The 26323-nt window shown below is 34.9% G+C and overlaps 5 protein-coding genes across 7 annotated transcripts; 3 read left to right on the forward strand and 2 right to left on the reverse strand.

Moving 5' to 3' along the window:
* Nucleotides 1-2264: 2264 nt before the first annotated feature.
* On the forward strand, nucleotides 2265-4655 carry LOC106352639 (transmembrane protein 214). The gene is made up of 9 exons (XM_013792266.3): nucleotides 2265-2462; nucleotides 2590-2748; nucleotides 2826-2936; nucleotides 3024-3191; nucleotides 3264-3401; nucleotides 3472-3593; nucleotides 3678-3922; nucleotides 4016-4245; nucleotides 4317-4655. The coding sequence occupies exons 1-9, from the start codon at nucleotides 2406-2408 to the stop codon at nucleotides 4515-4517; spliced, it is 1431 nt and encodes a 476-aa protein (XP_013647720.1). The 5' UTR covers nucleotides 2265-2405; the 3' UTR covers nucleotides 4518-4655.
* A 106-nt stretch (nucleotides 4656-4761) lies between these two features.
* LOC125578662 (serine/threonine-protein kinase/endoribonuclease IRE1b-like) lies at nucleotides 4762-9438 on the reverse strand. The gene has a single exon (XM_048742014.1). The coding sequence runs from the start codon at nucleotides 8548-8550 to the stop codon at nucleotides 7066-7068; it is 1485 nt and encodes a 494-aa protein (XP_048597971.1). The 5' UTR covers nucleotides 8551-9438; the 3' UTR covers nucleotides 4762-7065.
* Nucleotides 9439-12110: 2672 nt separating this feature from the next.
* BNAA09G51360D lies at nucleotides 12111-14467 on the forward strand. 2 transcript variants are annotated; one of them, XM_013792259.3, is made up of 9 exons: nucleotides 12111-12371; nucleotides 12440-12523; nucleotides 12595-12726; nucleotides 12791-12958; nucleotides 13042-13179; nucleotides 13261-13382; nucleotides 13463-13719; nucleotides 13796-14025; nucleotides 14095-14467. In XM_013792259.3, exons 1-9 carry the CDS (start codon nucleotides 12189-12191, stop codon nucleotides 14353-14355), a joined length of 1575 nt encoding a protein of 524 aa, XP_013647713.2. In that variant the 5' UTR covers nucleotides 12111-12188; the 3' UTR covers nucleotides 14356-14467. The 2 variants fall into 2 exon arrangements, with proteins under 2 accessions (XP_013647713.2, XP_048597974.1); XM_048742017.1 differs by having other exon boundaries at nucleotides 12112-12371; nucleotides 12440-12529.
* A 2523-nt stretch (nucleotides 14468-16990) lies between these two features.
* BNAA09G51370D lies at nucleotides 16991-21493 on the reverse strand. The gene is made up of 4 exons (XM_013821821.3): nucleotides 18478-21493; nucleotides 17632-18159; nucleotides 17421-17541; nucleotides 16991-17327 (listed from the first exon to the last, which is right to left on the reverse strand). Exons 2-4 carry the CDS (start codon nucleotides 18086-18088, stop codon nucleotides 17258-17260), a joined length of 648 nt encoding a protein of 215 aa, XP_013677275.1. The 5' UTR covers nucleotides 18089-18159; nucleotides 18478-21493; the 3' UTR covers nucleotides 16991-17257.
* A 2666-nt stretch (nucleotides 21494-24159) lies between these two features.
* LOC106352603 (transcription factor HFR1) lies at nucleotides 24160-26298 on the forward strand. 2 transcript variants are annotated; one of them, XM_013792228.3, is made up of 5 exons: nucleotides 24160-24295; nucleotides 24404-24767; nucleotides 24886-25014; nucleotides 25099-25164; nucleotides 25907-26298. In XM_013792228.3, the coding sequence occupies exons 1-5, from the start codon at nucleotides 24198-24200 to the stop codon at nucleotides 26186-26188; spliced, it is 939 nt and encodes a 312-aa protein (XP_013647682.3). In that variant the 5' UTR covers nucleotides 24160-24197; the 3' UTR covers nucleotides 26189-26298. The 2 variants fall into 2 exon arrangements, with proteins under 2 accessions (XP_013647682.3, XP_013647687.2); XM_013792233.3 differs by having other exon boundaries at nucleotides 24217-24283.
* The last annotated feature ends 25 nt before the right edge of the window (nucleotides 26299-26323 follow it).

Consider the following 26323-nt stretch of genomic DNA (forward strand, 5'->3'; position numbering starts at 1 on the left):
TTAAAATTTTAATAAAAGTAAAAAAAAATTAAAATAGTTTTAAAAAGTATTTTCGAAATTCTAAAAGAATTAAAAAAAAACAATTTGAAAAAAAAATCGAAAGCTTTTATACAAAAAGTTCAAATTTAAAACCATATATTTTAAAATTATAAAAAATAACTTTTATTTATCTATCTATATATTAAAAGGTACAATGACATTTTGTCTTTTTAATAATTGAAATGATTCTTTTTTCTTTTCTCCTATTATACCATTAATTTATTACCTTAAAAGTTAATAACAATCAATAGAATTCTATATATAAGTAATGAAAATCTATATAAGAATATTGGATAAAATTTGTCAAATCTAGTTTACTTGTAAAATCTTCTTAACTATTGAAATCATCAAATTCCATTAAAATTCATGTTCCAATAATAGTCAATTTTTTCAAATGAATATTTGTTTCGGTTTAACGTAAGGGGAATGTTATAGCTAGCTGCTTATATCATCTCTTTAGTTACTCTCATGATAACTGATGGTTGAATTGATTTAAATTTACAGTTAGGATCCAATCATGTTCCCATCGTTGTTATTTGCATACAAATGTTAATAGTATAATGAATTGTAGTTAAGTATTGTAACAATTAAATTCTACTGCCATACAAACGACTTAAATAGTGTCTCCATAACAGTTAACATCATTGGAGTGCATATGGTGCCTGTGGAGAATCTCAACTAATATTTTCATGATACAATACAACAAACAAATAGAAAGTGAGTTTGGATTCCACAAGTTTTAGTTATAATTAGCTTATGTAGACGAAGTCTCAGATTATAAAGATGAATAGTGTAATCCCACTGCCTCTATTCACCATCATCTGAGATATTATGTCTATATTTTGCGTTTGCTTGTTATGGGGTTCAAGTTAAATAATTTACACCTGAATTAACTTAATATCTCAATATTTGCCTAGTTAGATACAATATAACAAGCTAGCACACTTGGACTTGCCTAGTACATTGGACCACACAAGATTCAAGAAACTTGGATTGGTGATTTTAATTATGAAATTTGATTAATAACAAAGTCATTATGTTATTTTGTTCGTATGTTTAACATTGGACCACACCTGAGTTAACATTATGTTTAATCTGTTTTCGACAGTGCAGTTTTTATCTTGTTCGTATGTTCTAAATCGTCGACTACATCACTTCTCTCTATGTCAACGGTAACATAATAACATTACCGCAAGTCCGAGAGAGTTCTAATGCAATTCTTGAAGAATTGATGAGATTCATGAAGACTTTCAAGAATTGCCTTTGCTGTTGGGTTGTATCTCCCATCTTGTTCAAAGACCTCTAGCTCCTTAGTGATAAAAAAAAAAGCAAAAACCAATCCAAGAAAGTATATGTCATTGGGAATAACTTGTGGGCCATTGGTAACATAAAAAAAAGAAAGGATAATACTGCACAAAACTTGTGAAAATTGTTATGGACTTAATCATGTCAAATCAATACTACATTTTTTTCTAATGAAAATTTGGTCACTTCACAGATTAATCCTATTACATTTGTCATCCGTAGAACATTACAAACGTGCAAACAAGATTAAAATAATCAAATTGTTATACAAGAGATTAATCAATAGTGATTGCTTTTGAACAGTTGTGATGCTGCATCATGTTCAAACACATCTAGACCCTTGGTGATGGAAAAACCAACGACCAATCCAAGTAAATATATGTCGTTGGTTAAACCGACAAAAATGAAAAAAAATATAAAAATTGTTATTATTCATAATCATTAATTGTTATATATATGTTAATCATATTAGGTACCATAACTTTTATTTAAGAAAAAAATACATGATTCTTATATTTTGTATTAATATAATATTTTTTTGCAATTGAATTTTAGATCTGTAAATTATTGAATTGATTCTTATGCTGACACGTAAGCCAAATTGACATCATAATTAAGCGACACATCATCAAAATCTCTTTTGTAATTATTACAAAATATATGATACAACTTTTTAAATTATTATCAATTAATATATAGAGGATTTTTTTTTCAACTAAGTTTTTTTGAGAAATTGATTTTGTAAAATCTATGGAAACTATGATTTACTATAGTAAATAGTAGCAATAAGGAAATTAACGCTTTCAAGGATCTATGGAAACTACTATTTAGTATAGCCACCTAAAAGTTAGATTTACCTTCATCAGGATCTAGACACGTGGATGAGGCAGGATCAAGAGTGGAAGGGAAAGGATCGTGGAGAAAAAATATGGGTTCGAAGGTCTTCAAGGAAAAGGAAAAATTAACATTTATTGATTTGCAACCGCCTCAGATAATAGAGCTAAGAAAAAAACGTCTCTCTCTGGAAAAAAAAAAAACAAAAAGAAAACCTAGTGGTTATCATGATCAAATCGAATTCGAAGGTGAAGGCAAAGATCGTTCCCTCAGGCGGCGTTGAGGTAAGTGAACTCGATTTGATCATAATGAATCAAACCCTCCCTCGTTAACTTTTTGAATTCCCTGTAGATTTATTCGTTCATCGATGATAATCCAATTTCAATTTCTTTTCCTTGTTTCTGTTAACAGGATATGGAAGATAAATCGAAAGGTGTTGGTGCAGCAGAGGCGGCTTTGTCTGTGGAAGATGAATGGGAGGAAACTGAAAAGGAGGCGATAGTGTCTTTGTCCGAAGCTGCCAAAAAGATCCTCCCCTCACATTTTGCGGCTTTCGTGGACAAACAAAAGGTAAGTGAATATGCTTCTGTTTATTCCCACCAAAAAAAAATAAATTGAATTTGGTCTTTTGTTTGTTGCGTTAACAGGGTGTGCCGGAGCTTGACTTATGGAGGTTAAACTGTTACCTTGAGAAAGTATTTTCCCAAGTTTCGTCATTACCATGGTTTAACATGTTAAAGAAATCTCCTTTGTCCTTTGTGAGTTTACCTCTTTTTAAAAAAAAAAAAAAACATAAGTTATAGGTTGTTAGATTCTTGAAGCTGAATCTTTTACTTTTTTAACAGGTTCCATTATCTTATATTCCTAAATCTGTCTACGAAGCACCAGTGGATTGGATCAACAAACTTCCAACTGATGAACACTGGAAGTTCGTTAGGTGGGCACTTGATCGACTTCTCACTGATTGGGCAGCACATGCCAAAGGTGAAGAACAACGTTTTACCCAATATGAGGTAATTTTTGTGTGATTGGTGTATTCAGTTACCTTTGTTGGTCCTTACTCCCATTATCTTGGTAACCATTAGGTGGCGACATTGGTTGAATTAGCCATGGTGTTGCGTGGTAAACCTGATTCTTTTACTTGTCTTTTGCCGATGCTGAGGGTGAGACCTAAGTATCAAGGCGAGGACAAGCTTCCGCTTATCGTTTGGATGATGGCTCAGGTTACTGTGATATTTTATTTTATTTTTGTGTACCAAAGAGTGTCTTTTGTTAAAGCTTTTCAACTGACAGGCCTTCCAAGATGATTTACCAACTGGCTTGTCTTCATGGGCGCGTAACTTGTTACCACTAGTCGGTAATAACAAGTCCTACAGCCCTGAGTTAGTGGATCTCATCTTGCAATTTGTTGAGAAGTGAGTCCGGTTTTAGTTTGCTCCCTCCCTCCCTCTTCTGCTGTATGTAACAACAATCTGATCTCTTGTTTTTCTTTTAATCAGGAGGATTTTGTCGAATCCAGAGGCTCGGACCATACTTGTAAATGGAGCTGTTAAGAAGGATGGAGAGCGGCTGATTCCACCTTGTTCTTTTGAGATGTTGGTGCGGCATACATTCCCTGCTAGAGTAGAGGAGGCAACAGAGAGGTTTGAGGCAATTTATCCGGTGTTGAGGGAAGTAGCCCTTGCACCAGGAACCGCAGTGAAACAGATATTCACTTTTTCTTTGAAATTAGCTGGTGGACAAGGTATTGGTAACAAACGAAACCCTCTCTCTCTCTCTCGCTCTCTCTTGATTTGGTGGTTCTATTTGAATTTACCACCCTTTGCTTGTGTTACAGGAAATCCTGCTCTAGCCAGTGAAGCGACAGCAATCGCCATCAGTGTCTTGACACAAAACGTTGATTGCTTTAAGCAGTGGGATGTTCTCTACAAGGAGAATCTTGAAGCTAGCGTTGCTCTTCTCAAAAAGCTTGTAGACGAGTGGGAGGATCATTCCTTCAAACTATCATCATCATCACCGAGTGATACTCTCACTGTCAATCGAACTATGAATAGCTTCAGGATAAAGGTATTAATACCTCCCTTAGACTCTTCTAAGCTAATATATTATCATCTCTGACTTTTTTATTTTGTCTGTAGAACGAAAAAGCCATCACTGAAGGAGTAGCCAATCTTTCTCTTTACAAAGAAGCTGACAAGTCGTGTAAACTGATCTCGAGGAGACTCTCCCGTGGCGGGCCCGGAATAGCACCCTTAACCGCTATGATTATAGCAGCTGCAGCTGCCGCTGGAGGAGGCATTGGAGCCGCACTTACTCTATATATCTTGCCAATAGCATAATTAGTGGTTTCTCGCTGATGTTGAGGAGTGTGTATACAAGTCCTCTCTTAAAAGAGACTTATCAGAATGCTAACGACTTGTTTGATCTAAAATGTATTATTATTTGTTGCCTTCTTTTAATCCCTTTCTTTGAAGCTATTATGATTTTTTATTTTTTTACCTTTGTGTGTGTGAAAAAAATAGATAGTAAAAGGTAGGATTTAACACTAAACTGATAGCTCTTAGTTATGCATGCACCAATACATATCAAGATCAAGAGAACCCATTCTTGATCATCGTCTAGGTAAAACTTGAATCAGACTCGAGCAAAGAGACCAAGAGGTTTAGTTGCACAAAGACAATGGGTTTGGGTGTGTTCTGAGAACATGTTTTCATCCATTAAGTAGACCACGAGGTACACAAATGTCTTTCTAACTAATGCCAAAGATCAAGCTACGTGTTGCAAAGCAAACTTGCGGTGCTGAGACAAGACGGAAGCAACTCTGCTCATCTGAAACCTCACTGCTAAAACGAAAACCTCCTCTGTGTTGCTTAGCTGAATGGAGAATGTTATGTAACATCTGAAGAGGATCTCCATGACTCACCACCAGAATTGCACAGCCTTGATATTCAACTTCCATGGATTCCATAGCAGTAGCAAGTCTAGATACAACATCATCTGCATTCTGCACTTCCACCACCTTCTGGTCTCATAAACGGATCCCATATCTCAGAGAGAGTACTGTGTGACAATCAGAAAAAAGAAAACACACACAAACAACAAGCTTGAGAAGACAAGTATACACACACTCATCTTTGACTTGTATATAAACCACAAGCACCTTGTCATGTGACTTGAGTTCAAATGTAGGTCCAAAACAGCGTTCTTGTAAAGCTTCAATCATCTACTCAGCAAAGACAACACCTTCAACAAAGCTTACACAGATAACACAAATAGATTGCAAGGGGGAGGAAATAAGTGTAGTAACCTTACATTGAGGACCATTACAGGGAAAGATAAAAAACCATTAAAGAGACAATGAGTCTTCTCCTCTCTCGTATATCTGTTGTTCTTTACAAACGACGAATCCATCTATGTCTTCCTCAAGAAAACAAATATTATCCTAATTAGATAATATCTTATACTTGCTTCATCTTTTTCTCTCACACGTATGTATCTTCTTTTGTAATCTTAAAGTAGATAATATAATACTTACAATATGGTGCTGAGGTCAATCAAACAAAACATAATAATTAAGAAAAGGGTTAATTGACCATGTGAACAAATGGGATTTATATTTAGCTTCCGACTTATCCCAATTTGGCAGCTCCTCTATTTGAATATTATATAAAATGAAATAGTAGTTGTTTGGCGTTTGATATTGAACAACAACAAACTTGAAAGAGCCTATCAAACCATTGTGAGATAGGAGGCCGCTTTACTGGATCAGTTTCGGAGATGAGAAAAGGGATATAGTGAGAGACCAACAAAAGGGGTATGACCATTAAAGAAAGCATGCAAGTTGTTAAGTTTAGTATTGTTCAATATAATATGTATGTATCTCACAAATCCTTTTAACATTTATTTATAAAATTCATAAGGCTTTAAACTTGATAACTTTGAACCGAATCAATAGAGAACTTAACCGACAATTATTTGAAGCAAAAAAAAACATAAGTAGTTTTAATCCAATAATGGAGAAGCCAAATGACAGATGTCGTGAGTCATCTCCCAAAGCCTAGTTATGGAGTGTCTGTCAACAAATTAAAAAAAAATAAAATATATATATACAGTGAGATATTACATTTATCAGCAAAAGATTAAAATAATTAAATCACCAACCTTTGTCACTCAAAGTATGTTCTTAAATCCTTATGTGTCCGGTAGTGATCAAAAGCTATATAGTACACTTGCACCAGCAGTTGCGGAAACTTTCTATCGAAATACTCGAGTATTGATTCTTGAGAAGTTCCCACGATATGCTAAAACATCAAATACATGTACAAAATAGTTAATACACTATGTGTTTGGAATATGAAGTGTTATGAAATACAAAATAGCTAGTAAATATGTGTAAAAATACAAACCTCAACATCTTCATTCTCTTCTCCGCCGTAATGCCAAAGAGTATTTCTCACAAGTCTTACCAAATCGGCAAGTCGATCACAACTGTAACCCTCTTTGGCTATTTTGATTCTAAAAGCATCTTCTAGTCTCGTATCCCAACATTTGTCATTCTCCAGAACTATTCCTGCACTTTTTTGTAGTGAATTCCATACATCCTTCTCTTTAGAACCGACAAAGCAACGACTAGCAACCGAATAGAAGTGCACCTTCATCACACATGTCCAAAAAAATGGTTCGGCCAGTGCTCTTTTTGCAGTAATACTGAAAATAATCAAGGAGATTGGTTAATTTGTGAAATCAATTAAAATAATAATATTAACGAAAGAATAAATAAATAACATGGTGCTCTTTTTGCAGTAATACTGAAAATATGCAAGGAGATTGGTTAATTTGTGAAATCAATTAAAATAATAATATTAACGAATGAATAAATAAATAACATTACCGCTTTGCATGGGGGGTTCTAGTCAAATTCTTGAAAATTTGGTAACCTTCGGGGAAGTTTTTCAATATATTCTTTGCTTTTTGTTTAAAAATGATATCATCTTCACATACATCTTCAAATACATGGTTACCCTGAGAGATCGAAAAACCAAAGACACATCCAAGGAAATAGACATCGTTTGTCAAACCTTCGAATTGATTCTTCCTCTGTATCTGCTCCGGTGCTTTCCGTTTTTGTTCCCCGAAGTACCCACTGTCCCCGAGAAGCTTGCCCATGCTCAAATCCCCAAGCTTTGCAATAAAATCCTCATCCTCAGTAGCCATTATAAAAAAGCTTTCCAGATTTATATCTCGATGAATAATATTTGAACGATGCAGTTCGGCAACACCCGAAACTATATTTTTTATCAGACTAACAAGGAGACTGGAAGGACGACCAGTGGCTTCCCAACACTTATTTTTTTTAATAAATTTCTCCAAAAGACATATTTGGTTCTGAGTGAGATATCGTGTGTCACTTCCTTTGCTTGAACAGAATCTAATCAAGTCACCTATAGTGCACATCCAGGGTTGTAAATAGACATAAATGTAAGAATCAGTGAAATCGAGACCATAGTGCCGGAGAATTTGGTTCGAATGATTTTCAGTGTTATAGTGGTTTTGCCTTTCATTATACGCAATTGCAAGCGCTTCATCGGAGTAAATGATTCTTTTCACGGCCACGAGACGTTGATCACGTGTATCCTCAAAGACCTCAATGCCGTCAGCTCCCACAGCCAGTAATTTAGTCAAATTGTTTATACTACTTTTGTCCCTCACTATTGACTTTAGTTCGAGCTCTAAGTTTTCTGTAGGTTGATGTGACTGTGGTTGTGGTTCGAAAATAGACTGATCACCATATCTAATGTCGATATCATTTTCCTGATCAGCTTCAATCTCTGTCTCCCCAACATGTTGGTATTGCAAATTTCCCTCTTTCTTTTTTGATGAAGATTTTTTGTTTTTTTTCTTTTTTGGCGGATTTTTCACCATCTTCTCATCAGGTTTTAAGTTTCCTTGATCTTGTTGGAGACCTTGAGTCTGATTTGAAAAAGTCCACATCTGGAATACAAGACCAACCAGACAGAAAGGAGCAACCACAAACTTAGCGATATCCCAACTTGCTATCTCGAGCAGCTTCCACGGATGCGTTATGAAATATTTTCCATCGCTATTAACATGAAACACCATGTATGGTTCCCTGGTCAAAAAGGGGGCAGATATTAATGTTAAACTAATGATATAGAGCAATGCTAAGCGTAAAGAGTAGAAAGGGAAGGAGGAGCAACTCACTGATTTGTAACGTTGCCAACGAAGGAACAAAAAGACAGCAGACACAAGACTATGACAAGGAAGCGACACTTGAAGACTGAAGCTCTCATGGCCTCCCTCGCTCTTTGTTCTTTGTTCCAACCACTCATCTGCACTGGAAGAGAATAACATATTAAATGTCAGAATATATATAGAAAAAATAAACTGGAATATAATAAACAGAGGACAAGAAGAAAAATATAGAAAACTACATGCTCACCGTTGTTTGAACCGAGTACTATCGACAAACTAGTAAAGAAAGGGAACGGGTTTTCGTCGGTGGATCGAGACAAACACGTTTTATTAGATCAACGAATCGTTTGATTGTGATACAAAAAGGGAAAGACACGGTAAAAAGTAAACCGGCGAAAGCTAGTTTGCCGGGAGATACAAGTCGGCGAGAATAAGATCTAAACCCTAGTTTTTGGCCGAAAGTAAGTGTGTGGTGATTTGTCGATCCCTTCCTCGACACCCCTCTCTCGCCTTTTATAGGCGGTCGCTCGTTAACCTACTCGTCTTGACTTAATGGGCCTTTCGTTGATTGGGCCGAGCTGTCGGCCTTTACTTTGAGTCGTCAAGCCGATTGCTTTCGCTCGCCCATCTGATCGACTAAAAGTAGTCTCGAGTCGAGTCGAGACGGCGGCTTAAAAGCCAGCAAGCCGAGTCTACCTTACATGGTTATGGGTCATGACAATTATCTTGTGGGTCAAAAGGGTCAGGCTCATACCCAACAGTAAGTCCCTCCAGTTCACTGGTGAGTAGTGTAGTTGAGTCAGCAAATTTGGAAGTAAGGTCTTAAGGATGAATGTTCTGAACTCGTGATCTCGCTCATTCCTTCGTTCGGATGTGCTGCACATCTTCTTGTGACTGGTCGCTGCATGCTGTTTCTTATTGAGTCTTCGAAGTTTATCGGTTTGAATGAACCGATGGTTTTCTTTGGTCTTGGGCGTATCCGTCGGTCTTGGTCTAAACCGGTTCCGGTTTGCCTAGAGAAGTCGGAGCATCGCGAGATGATGTTGGCATCCACGCGCCTTAATGGGCCCATCTAGGCCCGTTTATGCCTACTGATGATGCCTCGAGGGGATGCGTTGCTCCTTCCTTATAAATACCCCTCTCGTCTCTCATTTTTCTCATTCTTCATCCGACTCAGGTATTCTCTCTCTATTTTACTCTGCTTCTCTCTCTAGCTTTGTAGTCGTAGATCTCAGGAATCTCGTCATGTCGTCGGGGGTAAGTTGTCTAGAGAACATAAAGGAAAATCGGTGGTGACTGAGTCGAGTCATGCGGGCTTCAAGCTTAGTTTAACAACCTTACCTTAAACATATTTATCGATATTATTAAAACTGAATAGCTTTAGATATTGTTTGGAAAAATAGATATCTTTATAAATAATAAATATAATATATTTTTAGTAATTTAATTAATATAATCGTCATTTTAGTAATTTCATTAATATAATTACATTAATTATTTTTTCATATTTTACTAAGTTTAACAATTTCATTAATTATATTAACTTAACAATACATCACATAATTAATTATATTACCGTAATAATAATAGTGCAGATTTTTATTTATTAGTTAATCAACATTAACTTTGTACCAATTATATAATCAAAAATGTAAAACAACTGGGCTTTGCATATGGTTAAACATTCCATTTAGTTTGTTTTATTTTAGTTTCAATCGGTAGAAAATTATGTTGCCAAAAAACGTAATTCAAAAACATGTTTTTGCAAATAAAATAATAAATTAAATTAAATTAAATTAATAAAAATAAAAATATATTATTGTCACTTAATTTTTCACTCCATATAATTATTTTACTAAATAAAAAATTTATTTCTATTTCACTTAATTTATCTGAACACATAGAAAAAGTTCTTTTTACTAAAATCAATTACGCATGAACATTGGCTATCCAATTAGGTGTATTGTTTTTTTTTTGTTTTAAAATTAAATTCCATTTGAATATTATGTGTGGGTTTTGAGTTGATCTATTGTGAGTGTGGAATTGTTCGGTTCAGATATTTACACTAAAAATAGCCATGTCAATCTCTAGTCTATACTATTAAAAGGGAAGTATTCTTTAAAAATCTACTTATAAAAGGTTGTTGGACATATCTATAACAATTTATTATATTTTTAGTCCTACAATTAATTACTTTAACTATACGCAATTAATAATTAACTATGCATATTTATCTTTTTATGTTACCATAAAAAATTAAAACCCCTAACATGCTGGGATCACAATCATTGTGATGAAGAAGTCAAAAAATTAAAACCCCTATACGAGAATACTATATTAAACAAGATCGATCATATTTATCCCATCAACTACGATTACCAAATCTAATGACACTTAAATATACTAACAACTACAACAATCTAAGTTAAATAAGAATACCTATACTATTAAGACAGAATCATTGATATTTTTTTTCTCTTTTAATGAAAATGACTATTTTCCAAAATTTTCTTAAATTAACAAACAAAATTTAATTCTCATTGATTAAAATTTTGTATTTTGGTTTTTGGTATAAAGACTTCATACCTATTAATTTAATTCTTTGGATTCATGATATATTAAAAAATTCTCATTCTATCAATCTTAATTTTAATTTTATTAATAGGTGTGAACCAGTTGTATGCTTCTAAAAAATAAAATATATACATTTAAATTGTAATAGTGTTGATCATTACAAAACCTATAAATTAAAATGCATAATATAAATACAATGAATTTATTTATATGACAAAAAATAGTTTATTTAGTTTTATGTACTATTATAAGGTATTGATGAAATAATAAATAAGTATTAAAAACAATTATGGTTTTCCCGAGTCAGTCGGTATCGGACCACGGGTTAATAACAGATTTTTTTGGTTTTATTAGATTTTTAATTAATAAGTTTTTACTAAATACGAAGTTTGTGAAAACAGATGAGTTTGTAAAAAAATCTGAAAGAATGTTATATGACAAATATAAGCCAGTATGGATTATATACGGCCACCATGTTTACCAGTTCCATCACAAGTTTAGATCGGATATAAAAAAATTGTTTATATCTTAATTTGTTTATAGATCACATATGTACTCCACTAAAAGAGTTTAATAATTTAGAAAATATAATGCTTTCTTCTCACCAATTAAATGTACATGCACTATTAGTCATCATCATTAATATTTGTAAAAATATAATTTGTACTTTAAATATTTAGGTACCCATTTAGTTTTTGGTTCAGTTTTAATTTTAGGTTCTAGAAAAATATGATATTCTCGGTTATTTATGAAATTCAATTCAAATTTTGTTTTTTTTTCAGTTTGGTACAATTTGATTCGAGATTCCAAATAAATGTACTTAAACTTATACTCTTATATAGAAAATCATCAAAAATATATATTTAATTTTGAAAAAAAATCCGCGCTTGGAAAGCGCGGATCAAAATCTAGTTAGTTATTATATAGTAAACCATTTTTCTGCCCACGAAGTTTTTTGAGAAATTGATTTTGTAAAATATATGGAAACTATGATTTATCAATATAGTAAGTAAATAGTAGCCACCTCATGCTAAGATTTACCTTCATCAGGATGTAGACACGTGGATGAAGAAATCGGACGGTGTAGGAAGGGAAAGGATCCATATGGGATCGAAGGAAAAGGAAAATTAACATTTGTTGATTTGCAATCTCTGTCCATAAATAAATAGAGCCAAAAAAGAAAAACTTTTCGCTCTCGACAAAGCACAAAGGAGAAACACATAATGGTTCTGATCAAATCGAATACGAAGGGGGAGGAAGCAAACATAATTAAAAGAAAAAATGATTCTCTCTCTTCGGTTTCTGCAACAAAACGAGAAAACCTAATGGGTATGATCAAATCGAATCCGAATCCGAAGGCGGAGGAGGCAAATATCGATCCCTCAGACCTACTCGACGAAGAAAAGGTAAAGTGAACTCGATTTGATTTTGTATTTGGAAGCTGCAGAATTCGATGTTCAATTTTTGTTAACAGGAAACTCACAAGGCGGCTATATTGTCTTTGTCCGAAACTGCCGAAAAGATGGATCCCTCTTCTCTTGCGACTTTCCTCGAGAAAGTATCGGTAACTGAAATTAAGATTTGATCCGTTTTGTCTACTTCGAATTTTAATTATCCGTTTGTAAATAGGACGAGGATTGGTATCATCCGTTGAAGCAGATATTGAAAGTAATCGATTACTATGGGATTCAACTTTCCCAAGTATCCTCCTTTCACTGGGTCAACATGTTCGACGACTATCCTCTATCCAAACTCATTCATGTGAGCCTTTTGTAATTTCTTCTAAAAGTCTTTCTTAGGCTGATTGATCTCTTAAATTAAACAGGTTCCGTTATCTCTTATTCCTATGTCTGTCTACGAACAATCACTCGATTTCATCAACACGCTTCCATTCGAGACACTGCCTGCCGTTGTACTATGGGCCTCTGATCTCATTCTCACTGAATGGCCTGGCGTTGTCAAAGTTGAACAACTTAATTCTGACTTATCTAAGGTTCAGTTAATTTTTGAATTGCTTCTGTTTTAACTTTGTTTGACTCTCTGACTGACTCTTGTTTTTTTCTAACTACTTGTAAGGTGGCAACATTTGTTGTATTAGCCATGGTGCTGCGTACCAAACCTGATGCTTTGACTCTCGTTTTGCCAAAGCTGAGGGACAGACCTACATATCAAGGCCAGGACAAGCTTCCCTTTATAATTTGGATGATGGCTCAGGTTCATTCTGATTATTATTATTATTTTTTCATGTGACCGAGAGTGTCAAAGTTTGTTCAATTTTTAATTAAATGGTGACAGGCCTCCCAAGGTGATTTATGTGCTGGCTTGTATTCGTGGGTGCGTAACTTGCTGCCACTAGTCGTTAAGAACAAGTCCTACAGCTCTCAGTCAATTGATCTCATCCTGCAATCTCTTGAGATGTGAGTCCATTTTTAAGATTTTCTCCCTCCCTCCCTCTGCTTGTATGACTAAAATCTTGTTTTTTTTTTCTTTTAATCAGGTTTTTGTCCTCGAATCCAGAGGCTCGGGCTGTACTCCTAAACGAACCTGTTAGGCATGGAGAGAGGCTGATTCCACCTCGTTCGTTTGAGATCTTGGTGCGGCTTACATTCCCTGCTAGAGTAGGGGAGGCAACGGAGAGGTTTGAGGCAATTTATCCCTTGTTGAAGGAAGTAGCCCTTGCACCAGATACTATTACTAGTGCAAACGCACTGAAACAGATATTCACTTTTTCCTTGAAATTAGCTGGTGGACAAGGTATTGGTAACCAACGAAACACCACTTGCTCCAGTAATGATGAGGGCTTCGTTCTAATGAAATTGTTTTTTCACAGGAAATCCTGATGTAGCCAAGGAAGCTATAGAAATCGCCATCAGGTCTGTAACAGAAAACGTTGATTGCTTTAAGCAATGGGATATTCTCTATAAGGAGAATCTTGAAGCTAGCGTTGCTCTTCTTAAAAAGCTTGTAGACGAATGGGAGGATCATTCCTTTAAACTATTATCATCATCGTCGAGTGATGCTCTCACTGTCAAGCATGCTATATATAGATTCAGGATGAAGGTAATAATGCCTCATTTAGAATCTTCTAAGCTAATTTCAACTAAAACCTCACTTATTATTTGTCTATAGAACGAAAAAACCATCACTAAAGGAGTAGCCAATAGTTTTCTTTACGAAGAAGCTGATAAGTCGTGCAAACTGATCTTGAGGAAACTCTCCCGTGGAAGTGGCGGCCGTAAAATAACACCCTGTACCACTATGGTTATAGCAGCTGCAGCAGCCGTTGCAGGAGCTGCACTTGTTCTGCAGGAGGCACCGCACTTGCTCGTATCTTTCATTTTGATTTTCATTTTGATTTTTTTTTCTTTCTTTCTCGTATCTTTTCCCTGAAACTCGAAGAGAGAGCCTGAATCTTGATCGATCTATGCATTAGAGAAGAGTCTGATTTAGTGACCTATGAGACAATTTAAAACTCTATGAAATACAGAAGAACGAAACAATAGTTGATCGGTGCTAGCAAGAGATCAACCTGCAAAAGAAAAAGAAAAACACTAATGCTTCTGTGTTTAGAGTGATACCAAGTAAACTTGCCTCTAGTAAACAAGAGTGATACCAAGTAAACTTGCCTCTCGTAAAACATTTACGAGCCAGCTCGAAACTTTTCTTTTTTAACCCCAAAGAAGCTCAACATCACCATGGTCTTCATGCCCATTTCGTAGCTCATCAAGCTTATAAATGGATAGAGAACGAAGAGGAGAAGTGACCTCATTACCCCTCCAGCTTCAAAAGCTACAAGCATGAAGGGAACAAGGTGTTTGATTTGAGTAGAGCTCCTTCGATGTTGAATATCAAGGTGTGATGTAATAAGTCGTGAGCTTGGTTAAGACTGTGATGAGAATGATATTTTTGGTGTTTTTGTTTAGGGTTACGATGAAACCAACACTGGATAATAAAAAACCGGTAGAAGAACATAAGACCTTGGAATATCGATATCTTATAACTTATTGCCGGACATGGTTGACTTTTTTTCTTTTTTACTTATGTAAAATCAAGTCGCTGGATTCTAGACTCTGCACGCCGAGAGAAACAGAAGCGGATGGCATTTATAGAATGGAATGATGACGTAAACACCCTTGGAACGGGTTTTGTAAGGAATGTCATTGATGATGGTTCAGCTTGCATGATAACAATAATTGATATTTGATGGGAATGGTTGTCTGAAAAGTATATGTGCGTGTCAATATGCAATTTTGTTTCATTCTAAATTTATTTCCGACCAAAATGGGAAGGATTGTTGTAGGATATAAATTGAATTTTTAGAATAGTAAAGCATTTTCATCGAAGGTATTTAAAAATGAGATTCTCAGATCAAATTATGTATTTTATAAAATTTTGAGATCCTTTCATGAGATATTTTTTAACAAGGGTGTTCAATTTAGTTTTTTTTTAATCTGTTTTTCTCTGTTCTTTTTCATACAATTTTGATTAGATTCGTTAAACCACATTAGACATTTATAGTTATCTGTCTTTGGTGAATTGTTATTAATTCTACTCAAATACTACCATTTATGCTGGTTAATTTCAAAAACCCATCTTTAAATCATATATAGTGGATAATCAGAAACAAGAAAATAAAATATATGTAATGAATACATCCACTAGTGTTTCAAAAAAAAAATACATCCACTAACAAATATATATAAGTTAATACATGGAAAACCTAAAAATGAAAAAAAGCATATATTATGTGGGAAATTCATGTATTCATGAAGCAATGTAAGTTATATTTCAAAATGTATATATGTGTGTGTGTACGTAGATACAAATCTAGTAGCAAGAGTCAAGTCAAATTGATGTCTAAACCAATATTACTTCATAACCATTATACCACTTTTCATTTTAGACTTTTAATTTTAGAGCTAGTTAACGTTATTAATCACTTTTAAAAAAAAAAGTATCTTCAATACTGATTAAAAGTATTTATCCATTAAGATCCACTTAATGTTGCGATTGTTCTCGTCAACTGGTTGAGTTTATGGAAAAGAAATCTAAAATATATCATTCAAACTTTTGAACTGCACAAGATCCACACAACTAAACTATTATCATCAATGGGTTGATATTAGCTTAGAAGAGTCATGGCAATCTTTTCTAAAATATATCATTCAAACTTTTATTCACATGACAATCTTATTAATAACAAAAATCATGATCATTGTGGATTCTATAAATGCAAATATTACCAACTAGAGTTAACAAATAAAATAAAATAAAATAAGAACTACAAACGAGAACACATGTCCTCTGTGATTTGTTAGGAAAATACGTTGTTTCAACATGACTGAATTCAAATTTTCATTTTGGAGATATGTATAACAATCGAAAGTTTCAGAATGTTACATCATATAGTGTTGGTTCCACTAACATCAATGCATCATATACGATGACAAAAACATAATTAACTTTTTAACATATAGATATTACGGGTGTGAGATATAATGTGGATATTGGACCATAAACGTTGTAGAATCCAATTGGCATGCAAGTCATTTTCATTGTTTTGGGCGTTTTGTAGTATGAACACTAACATTTTTTTTTTTTCAACACTGAAAATATTATATAACATTGACGGATTCGAAAGTGAGATACATGGATGATACACTGAGCCAGCAGAACACATGTTCCCTGGAAACTATGGCCGGCGAAAACAAGGTTTTCCCGGAAGTTAAAGCCCTAAACAAAGGGAAATACAACAGACTTTACAAGGATCAAAAGAAACCAAAGGATGCACGAAAACATTAACGCATACAGAAAAGGTCAAACCCAAAACTTGCATGCAGAACCACTTAAACTTCATGTGAACTCTGACAAAGGATTATCAAAAACTAGTTGATAATCAGATCCTCCAATAGTGAATAAGCACAATCCATTTAATGCATGTAGACCACAGCTTCAATTTCAGAAAGACTGAACTGAAACAGACTTTCAATGGCGAAGGAAGCAGTAAAGCGACTAGTATGAACACTAACATAAAATATGTTTTTCATCAATTTTCCTTTGATAATAACCCAACCACGTAATTTCACGTGGCCCACAATCACTAATATATTCCACATAATTCAAAAACAGACCCGGCTAGTCATGGTTCAATTTCAGATCATCATTTATTATAAAACGCGGTCGTTTACACCTCGAGTCACCAAAACAACAGAAAATATACAAAGAGAACAAAACTTGAACCAAAAAGAGTTAACAGATTGAGTTGATATCAAAGACCAAAACACATATCAACTCATCTGGTAACATCTCTTGAGTCTTCTCCTTCTTCGGCACCCGAAATTCGCTTCCTCATGTATTTGAAACTACACAGATTAATCGAGAAACGTTAGAAAATGTGTTCATATTTGTCCTTGATTTAGAAAGGAAAAAAAGGCTTTCTTCAAGCTCATTCTCACCTGTATGAGGTGGTAGGGCTAGGATCATTGTATAACTGAGCCGAAACCAATTGGTTGTCAGGTGAAACAATTGGTGCAGGCGAGATGTCTGAACTCAGATTCGAATTGCCAGCAAAGAAGCCTGCAACGTGGGATAAAAAAAACAGACTAGCTTTGAGGAAACACATTTCGGAACTAAACAAGATTCGTTACGAGTTAAAAAGATGGGTACCTTGAGAGACAAGAATACCGAGGAACAGAACCGTTACTATCATCGAGAAGATGCTTATGCATGAAAACGATGATGATGATGATGACTTGGCTGCTTTGATTCTTCTTAGAGATCTTTTCATCCTTTCAATCCTTTCACGCTTTCTCATAGCGAGCTCTGCTATTTCCCTCATCACCTTATGGTCACTCGCAGTCAAAGAAGGGCGTTTTGGAGGTCTAGGTGGCTTTGAAGCCTTTCTTGGTTTCTTGAACTTTACAACATCGCGTTTTCTCTCAGAAACGTCTAACTTCTGACTGTTTGTTTCTGTCGGGTTCTCCTCGTCTCCCATTAACGGATAGTTTACGTCATCATCAATCGTTTCAGAGGCATTGTCTGAAGTGGATTCTTGCGTAACATGAGCTAGACCAGCTTCAATGTCTACTTCAAAATCTTGTTCCCCCGAAACCAATCGGTCCATTCTACTGTCTTTTAAAAAAAAAGCTACTTAAACTCCCACAAAAGCAAAGCTGATTCAGCACTTTACTTCCCCTGAGGAACAAGTCATAAAGATAGATTATTAGCAACTTAATTAGTCTCAAAACAAAAACAGAGCAATGCTAATTCTGGATTAGCTAAAACTCTAACGTAGACCATTCTCCAAGTAAAAGCCTGAAGCTAATCAAAGGATACATACTTAAGAGAGTAAACTCTACAATAAACCAAAATATAAAAAAAACCACAGAAACTAATAACGAAGTAACAAAAATCAAATATTTCATTGGGAATGTGGAAACCCGTTAATTACTTGAAGACCAAAAATGACGAAACTTCGAATCAAAAAACAGAGAAAAAAAACAGAGTACCCACCTTGAATTAGGGTTCTTTGAGGATGAATGAATAGATTGCGTATCCCAAATTAAATTTCCCAAAGATATCAGTTTGCTTTTGTTGTTTATATAAACAGAAAAACTAAAGAATGTTTTTTTTTTTTAGTTTTGGATTGTTTGTGTCGCCGAACGAATTGAAAAGTGACTGTTATGACCAGATACAGAACGTGCCAGCTTGTACGCGGTTTTTTTCTTTTCATTTCTTTTGTTTCTTTTTAGTGATTTGCTCTAATTGTCTCTTGTTTTTTTCACCAGTCACATTTGGATATTGTCTGATTCTCAATTATGTATTAGTGATCTGGTTTGTATAATAATAGATTTCAGACGGATATGCAGTTTTAAAAGAAACTTAAAAATTACTAAAATTGTAAATACACAAACTGTAACCTTTCCTTCTAATCAACTTTTTTCAAGTTATCTCTTGTGGATAATTAACAGGTTTCTTTGTTTGAATTGTTTAGGAGATAAATCTAAAAATATATATTTTCCTGACTTTGTTGGATGCACTAACTATAACATGGATCATGGTCATGAGGTTGATGTTCAAGAATTAACAAATTTATTATTTTATTTTTGGCAGTAGTCGGTTATTGGATTTGGATAAACAACAATTTATTGGTTGACATTCGAAAATTTGTTAAACTAAAAAAAAAATTTAAGTCAAAAGCTGAATTTTTTAGCCAAGTTCTCTCCCTTGAAATAATAAAACTTGAGCTCGTAAACGAGACACATGTCTAATACACAATGTTCATGTAGCGATTATTAACAAAATATACAGGTTAACTTAAGGCCTTTTGAGATCTTCTCTTATGTTAACCCACAACTTTGTCAAAAGCTTAACTTAGTAGAACCAATAAGCTTAAGTTCATTTAAGAGACATAATACTAAACCAAATTAATGCAGATTAAGTGAAGGACAAACCGTTTCAAGCAACGCTTAGACCTCCTCGCTTACTTGGACGGCATTACCAAACAATGATGGTGGTAGTAGGGGTTTAAGGACAAACTTTAAGCTTGTTTAAACGGCATGTAGTTTTGAAGACATAAGACATCAGCTTACATGTCATTTAGGATCCGTATGGGTTTCATGAGAGATATATGCTGGGCTGTTAAATGTAGAAACTGGGCCTATATGGAGTATGAAAAGCAGAGGCCCTTTGAATAAACGAGTAACATGGTTGACCCAAGTTATTGACTTTGAAGAAGCCAAAGTCAACGTGTGTGCATGCATTGACCTGACCCCACGCATATGAGGGATTTGATTCAAAACTTTTTTTCTATGGGTTGTCTTTGAATTTAATGTGGTCTGGTTTTGGTTTGCCCAACCAATACCTACTACAAGATTTATTTGGAGGAAGTTATTCCCATGGTATTCTACTTTTCTTGATGCTAAACTAAAAGCCTAAAACTAAAATTATCTGAAACCCTCCTAACAGACATCCACTATTTGTATTTATTATATTCATGTTTTTCTTTATATGTATTTGATATTTTGTTACTACATAAAAATTATATGTAGCTTTTTGTTGTTCAATAAATTCTTTTTTTTTGTCAGCATTCAAGAAATTCTTGATGTAATTTAATGTACTTCTATTTTGCTAGGTGGAACAGCTAGTTTATGTGGGCGAGAAATAAATGGGAGCTAAAAGTCAAAGCCCAGAAACCACTTGCTACCCAAAGTTTTTAAGAATCAGTCTACCGGATTCTCTCGTCCGTTAGATTTCAAGCACACAAAACCACGGTCGTTAGATTTATTACAGGAGGCTCCCACTGTTTCTCTCTATATATAACAGACCAAAATCACTTGGGAATATTAAAAAACATACCAAAAACCCCAAACCACACAGATAAGCTTCTTCAAAGTTCATTAATGGCGTCAATTGTGCTTCTGCTCACACAGATCCTCCACCCTACAAACCCCGAGTTCCCTTCTTCCTCCATGCTTCTCACAACATCATCATCATCATCTTCTCCCCATTACACGCAACATGAAGCTCTAAGACCAACATCACTCGACACGATCAAGATCTCACCACTTCATGAAGATCCTCAAGATTCAAGAGTTATGATCGATTTGTTCTAGATTCAACCATCTCTCATGCTTTTGTGTTGTATTTTTGCTGCTATTTTGGCCAAAATTTATTGTAATATATATATAAATTAAAAACAGAGTTTTCTTAAAGTCAAAAGTGCAATCTACAGCTTCACTTCCTATCAAAGTGTTGCTACGTTATATTACTTGTAAGCGTACCTCGAAAATGAAAATTGTTAACAGTTTCATAAGCACCTTTTACACAACCGACCAAATGCTAATTTCCACCCAAGAATATGCCTTCATGACCAGAGAAAAGCTTTCGCTGCTGCGTCTACCAAATCAAATGATCTATCAGGAATGGCTTGAGGCCATACCTTCACTTCAAGTACAACTGAATCCGTCGAGCCTGGATCTATAAGCATCTTCCTTAAGTCTCTTCTATCCATTGCTTCCACTAATTCACCTTCTGACAGGAAAAGAGACCAAAATACCTGTACGATTTACGTATAAGATAGAACCTTTGCTTCCAACCAGAGGTTCTAAATGCTAGAAACCTTTGCTTCGATTTTCATTAAGTGGGCCCATATAGTCGCTATTTGGGTTGGTCCGTCATGGTTGCATCTTACATTATGTAGCCCAAAATAAACGCCCAAGCGTTTTTCATGATGCCTCTTTTTGGGTCTTTGAGGTACAAGTTTCGGGGAATATAACACACATTTTACCCTTTTTGCTAAGTTCCAACAGTTCTACTTTGAAAGAGTTTTACGAAAATATTATACAAAAAAAAAAATTGTATATAATATACTGATATACATACTGCATACAATTACATATTTAAGAACAAAAAAAATAATACGATGAGAATTAGTTACACTTACATTACACGATGTATGTCTTCATATACTTATATAATGACTTCATCTGGTTTTTATGTTAAAGGGACTTAGATTTTTAGCTATGGTATTGTGTTTTTAAAAAGAAAAGGATGGTGTGCTGGTGTTGAAATATCGACCATTAGGTCGATTACATTACAAAACTAAAAGAATTTCATGTTTCGGTCCCAAGATAAATGACGGGAGAAAATATATTTTAGAATATTGATAAGGATAATGCAAACCTTTTCCAATTTTCAATTATTTGAACTGTGTACTGTAGATTACAACTTATACTCCGAAAGGTCGTTGTCTTTTTTGGGAGATGGAAACGATGGAGTGGCTGAGGTTTTGCTTCGTCGATCGCTAAGACACCAACAAAACCGAAAGCACCGAGTGTCAGACATACAAGCATGTCCATCACGAGGTTTCACGTGAACGACACGGATTTTCTTCCTCTCCTTTAGGGTTTTCAGGCCCATTTGATTCAAAGCGAGGTACATAAATACTTATCTAACATTCTTTTTTTTTTTTTTTATCTAACATTCTTTTTTTTTTTTTTTTTTTGAAAAAGTTATCTAACATTCTTTAAACGTAACAATAGTATAATTTTGCTTCAATAATTCATTCGCTAACTTACCCCCATACAAAAAAAATCTTGCTGGTTTGTTAAAGAGTAGTTTTATTATGATTTCTGTTGGAGAAAATATTTTCTAAGTACTGGAGTTTTTATCGTTTTTCAGCAACAAATTTCACTAAAACTTATCCCATAGAGAGCGGTGGTTAAAGGTGACGGTTAAGTGAAAAAAAAAACCCTAATTCTCTCTAAGCGCCGTCAAGAGTTTGGTTTTGCGATTGTGGTCCCTCCGGTGGCTGGCTATCAACGCCGGTGCCGGAGGGAGCCCGCCTTCTTTTTCCTTGCTTTGTATGTTCTTTGTCTGTGGGAATCGTTGTTACCGAAACTTGAATCTTCTTCGTAGGCGAGCTATGGTGGTCATTTGTTCCGGTCACGTTGTGCAGATCTGGATGAGGAATTCCCATCTCTTCTGAGATTGAGGATAGATCTGTGTGATTCGTGTTGTTGTTTTGCGGCTCCTTCTTCCGTCATCTCCCTTCCGGCGGAGGACTACAAGTTGGCAGGAGGATCTTCGAGGGCTTGGATTTTGTGTGAAGGAGCAGGAGTGGCCGTGTGTCTGTGCACGGTTTTAAGTTTTGGTGCTTCTGTGTTTTATGTCTTGCTCTGTCTCTTGGTTGATGGTTGGTGTGGAGCTGTTCTAGTTCTTGGTAAAGTTATTGTTTCAGGTTTTCTTCGGAGAGTTGGGTTCAGTGATACGTCTGGCGCCAGATTGGAGATCGAGGATCTTTTGACGGTGCAGTGCAGCCGCTGGGAGCGGTGCAGGTGCTTTCGCTGACGGTGTTACTGTACTTTCTTCAACTCTAGTTCCTTTCCTGTCTGCAATACATGAATGGTGGTTGGGCTCGTCTCTGAGAGGCTTTTTGTGTCTCGTCGCTCCAATATCCGTTATCTCTCCGCTTGGCTTTCTTCTTTGAGTTGGCTCCTATGCAGTAATCCTTTCTTCTTGTTGCTGGATAGTATTTATAAATGGTTCTAAACTCTACTTGCAGCAACGGGTGAAGGCGTTCATTGGGATATTCAGTTATGGTTGTTTCCTTCGGTTCGAGGAGTTTGCTTGTGGTGCAAAGGTCCTTATAGGGAAGGGTTTATCCTGGAGCTTCCTTCTTTCAGGTGCTATGGTCCTGTTCCGGCTCTCTTATGATGTTAAGAACTCTTTCAAATCTATCCAGATTACTCTTGGTCATTTAAGTTTCGTGGTTAGTTTGGCTTAGTAAAGTTGTAGTAAAGTTGTCTTGTTTGGACTTAAGCTTCCGGGGATATATTCATGTTCCGCCGGCTTTGTTTTCCGGGGATATATCGTTTTTTCTCCGGCTCTGTTTCCCTGTTTGGGCTCTTGTAAAACTTTGAATGCATTAATAATATAACTTCAGAGGGAAAAAAAAAAAGAGAGCGATGGTTTTGAAGTACATGTTTTACTAGGCATCAATAATAACCTGGACCATCGCACCTGCTCGGTGTATGGGTGATGGTGACGTGACAATAAAATTCCATTAAATGTGTCGTGGGGTTACCGAAGACAAGAAACGTATTCGTTATAGTAGTATATAGATCTAGGGCCACAACCCACGTGGGTTTCTGGATAAAACCCTAAAATTATTGTTTATTTTTGATTTTCCTCTATAATAGTTATGAAATCTATTATTAGCTGAAATAATCGAACATAGTGTTTGGGAGGATAAGCGTCCCTAGTATCATAACTCTGCAATGTCCGATGATATTGAATTATCCTAAGAGATTTCTTATTATACTGAAATATCATAAACACTTATACCACAAAGACATACATAGAATAACATGGATCCATCAGTTAATTAATTTATACAAATATTTTTGTTAATTATTCTCTCGTCATCTTTTGTGAGGAATATATGGTTCAAACTTTTTTCAGGGACCGCTTAGCACCTAAGAGCATGATTAATTGAAATTGTTAAAGTGATGTTTTCTCTTATATTTCGGTAAAAACTAAGAATTTTTCATTAATCATGTTCTATACTTTTCTTTTGATAAAAATGACTTACGATTTATTATGTTTATGTTTACGAGGAAACAACAACCAAAAATCGATTATTTGATATGAAACGTGGCGTAAAACTAGTGGGCCACTAAATTTGCTGACAACTTTACCATCCGGCACCGAATGTTCTTATATAAAATGAAATGGGATTCCATTTTCTCGGACAAATCTTGAGCCCCCTCCCCCATAGAATAATTTTCTCAAATCCTCTATCTCCTCTATCTCTTTGGTTAGTTAACATGTACGTAAAGGCAGAGTTCATAGTTTAGGTTTCTTGTCTTACAGTTCAGTTATCCGTTTTCTTTTTCGTTAATCTCGTAAACCCTAATAATTTACTATTTATTTTCAGGTTGAATAATCAAGATTTAATGGGACTGGAATGGACAAACGATGTCGAATCACTTGCTTTGAAAGATCAAGATATATCAGTAAGAGCAAGAAGTGGTGAAGATCGTATAACCAACGGCTTAAAATGGAGCGACGACTACTTTTATTATGATCAAGCAGATTTTCATCTTCAAATTGTTCCAGAGATTCGTAAAGAAGAAGAAAACTCCAAGAAAGATTTGACGTTGGTTGTCCCTGATGAACATTCTGAAACCGGTGATCATCATCTTCATATCAAGGATTATTCAGATAGTTCATATAATCGACGTTTTTTGAGAAACAAGCATGCGAAGCCGAAACGGCGTCGTGTTCAGATTTTAAGTGATGTAAGTCGACATATATTTGACATATGTAATTGTAACCTGAGACCTTGATGTTTTTGTATATTCTTCATTTTGACAGTTTTTGTTTTAACTTCTTTTGCCTCTGCGGATTTCTGTGTAGGATGAGTCAGGGGATTTTTCAAGAAAGGTTCCTTTAGTGATAAGAAAAAGTTCAAAGAGAAGAATAAGAGATGATATGATGAGTAACAAGATGCGTACTCTGCAGCAGCTTGTTCCTAACTGTCACAAGGTTGGTATAGTTCCATATATTAAGCAATCTTGCCTTAAAGTTCCGGTTTCTAATGACCGACAGTGTTTTTTTTTCGATTTTCAGACGGATAAGGTTTCGGTTCTCGACAAGACCATTGAGTATATGAAAAATCTTCAACTTCAACTCCAGGTCCATATTTTAATTTTATTTAGTATATGTATGGTTATATATAGTACCTATATCTCTACATATAGTTGCTGGTTGTTCTAAACATAGTTGGGTGTCAAAAAGGATTGATGAGGCCTGAGAGTTTGCGATTTTAGCTCGTTTGATAGTAATTGTTCTTGTTATTTGATCTCAGGTTTATGAGAATTATATAGTTGTATTTGATATCAAGTTGTTTTTAATTGGTGAAACATATGTAACTACTTTTTATGTCTTATCACTGAAAAGCTGTTGTTACAGTAGGATTGACAGTATAGACGGGTCAATTAATTATACATTTTAGATGGTCGTTTAGATGATATAATGTTTAAATGATCTACTATACACGATTAATTTAAAATTAATTATATTGTAGTTTTTTGGTATCACATATATTGTGTTTGCTTTCAAATTAAAAAAAAAATTGTTCATTGTTCAAATTACAAATAATTTTGAAGAGCGTATAATTAACATATAAACGTTTTTATTTATTTAAATTGAGAGCATTTCTCTCATATCAACAAAACTCAACAGAGAAATAGGGAATACTATATAGTTATGATTAATTTTTGAATCTCTTTGTTTTGTATGTATAAACATATAATTATCATATATATAGAGCTGCGCGTTTATGCTTATATATGTATTTTATATTAGACATCAGAAACTAATTTGTAAAATAAAACCCTTTCTAAAACTAATTTGTAAAATAATGTTGTAATTGCAGGTGATGTCAATAATGGGAATGAATCCATATATTCCTCAGGCGACATTAAACTTTGGAATGCACAACCACCTTTTGAGGGCGATGGTTATTGCTCACGGCCTAAACCCGGCCAAACAAACAACCCTTTCACCGTTAATCGCGGGGTCAAATTGGCCGTCGCCACCGTTTAGTCATCTTTCATTCCCACACTCATCTAACCAATCTCTCTTTCCTACACCAGCTTCTTCTCCTCAATGTCTTTGTGGTTTGGTTCCTTGTTTCCCAAGTGATTTTTTCTTCTAATACGATGGGAGGTAGACTATGATATATGTAAGTTGGAGAAAAGTTTGTATGAAATGCTCATTGATTAAAGATAAAATATACGTAAATAAATATCGCGTCGTTTAAAATAAGAATTGGTTGTAGTGAAAGACATGT

This window comes from Brassica napus, chromosome A9 (assembly GCF_020379485.1).
Source record: "Brassica napus cultivar Da-Ae chromosome A9, Da-Ae, whole genome shotgun sequence".
Lineage (NCBI taxonomy): Eukaryota > Viridiplantae > Streptophyta > Magnoliopsida > Brassicales > Brassicaceae > Brassica > Brassica napus.

What these genes read in the sequence shown, in the direction of transcription:
- LOC106352639 (XM_013792266.3), top strand. Translation starts at nt 2,406, where the DNA reads ATGATCAAATCGAATTCGAAGGTGAAGGCAAAGATCGTTCCCTCAGGC. An exon ending in GAAATTAGCTGGTGGACAAG is followed by an intron (nt 3,923 to 4,015) that starts GTATTGGTAACA and finishes CTTGTGTTACAG; the next exon opens with GAAATCCTGCTCTAGCCAGT. An exon ending in TGAATAGCTTCAGGATAAAG is followed by an intron (nt 4,246 to 4,316) that starts GTATTAATACCT and finishes TTTTGTCTGTAG; the next exon opens with AACGAAAAAGCCATCACTGA.
- LOC125578662 (XM_048742014.1), bottom strand. Translation starts at nt 8,550, where the DNA reads ATGTTATTCTCTTCCAGTGCAGATGAGTGGTTGGAACAAAGAACAAAG.
- BNAA09G51370D (XM_013821821.3), bottom strand. Translation starts at nt 18,088, where the DNA reads ATGGACCGATTGGTTTCGGGGGAACAAGATTTTGAAGTAGACATTGAA. An exon ending in CGGTATTCTTGTCTCTCAAG is followed by an intron (nt 17,542 to 17,631) that starts GTACCCATCTTT and finishes CCCACGTTGCAG; the next exon opens with GCTTCTTTGCTGGCAATTCG. An exon ending in AGCCCTACCACCTCATACAG is followed by an intron (nt 17,328 to 17,420) that starts GTGAGAATGAGC and finishes TAATCTGTGTAG; the next exon opens with TTTCAAATACATGAGGAAGC.
- BNAA09G51360D (XM_048742017.1), top strand. Translation starts at nt 12,189, where the DNA reads ATGGTTCTGATCAAATCGAATACGAAGGGGGAGGAAGCAAACATAATT. An exon ending in CTCTATCCAAACTCATTCAT is followed by an intron (nt 12,727 to 12,790) that starts GTGAGCCTTTTG and finishes TAAATTAAACAG; the next exon opens with GTTCCGTTATCTCTTATTCC. An exon ending in GAAATTAGCTGGTGGACAAG is followed by an intron (nt 13,720 to 13,795) that starts GTATTGGTAACC and finishes GTTTTTTCACAG; the next exon opens with GAAATCCTGATGTAGCCAAG.
- LOC106352603 (XM_013792228.3), top strand. Translation starts at nt 24,198, where the DNA reads ATGGGATTCCATTTTCTCGGACAAATCTTGAGCCCCCTCCCCCATAGA. An exon ending in GTGTTCAGATTTTAAGTGAT is followed by an intron (nt 24,768 to 24,885) that starts GTAAGTCGACAT and finishes ATTTCTGTGTAG; the next exon opens with GATGAGTCAGGGGATTTTTC. An exon ending in ATCTTCAACTTCAACTCCAG is followed by an intron (nt 25,165 to 25,906) that starts GTCCATATTTTA and finishes TTGTAATTGCAG; the next exon opens with GTGATGTCAATAATGGGAAT.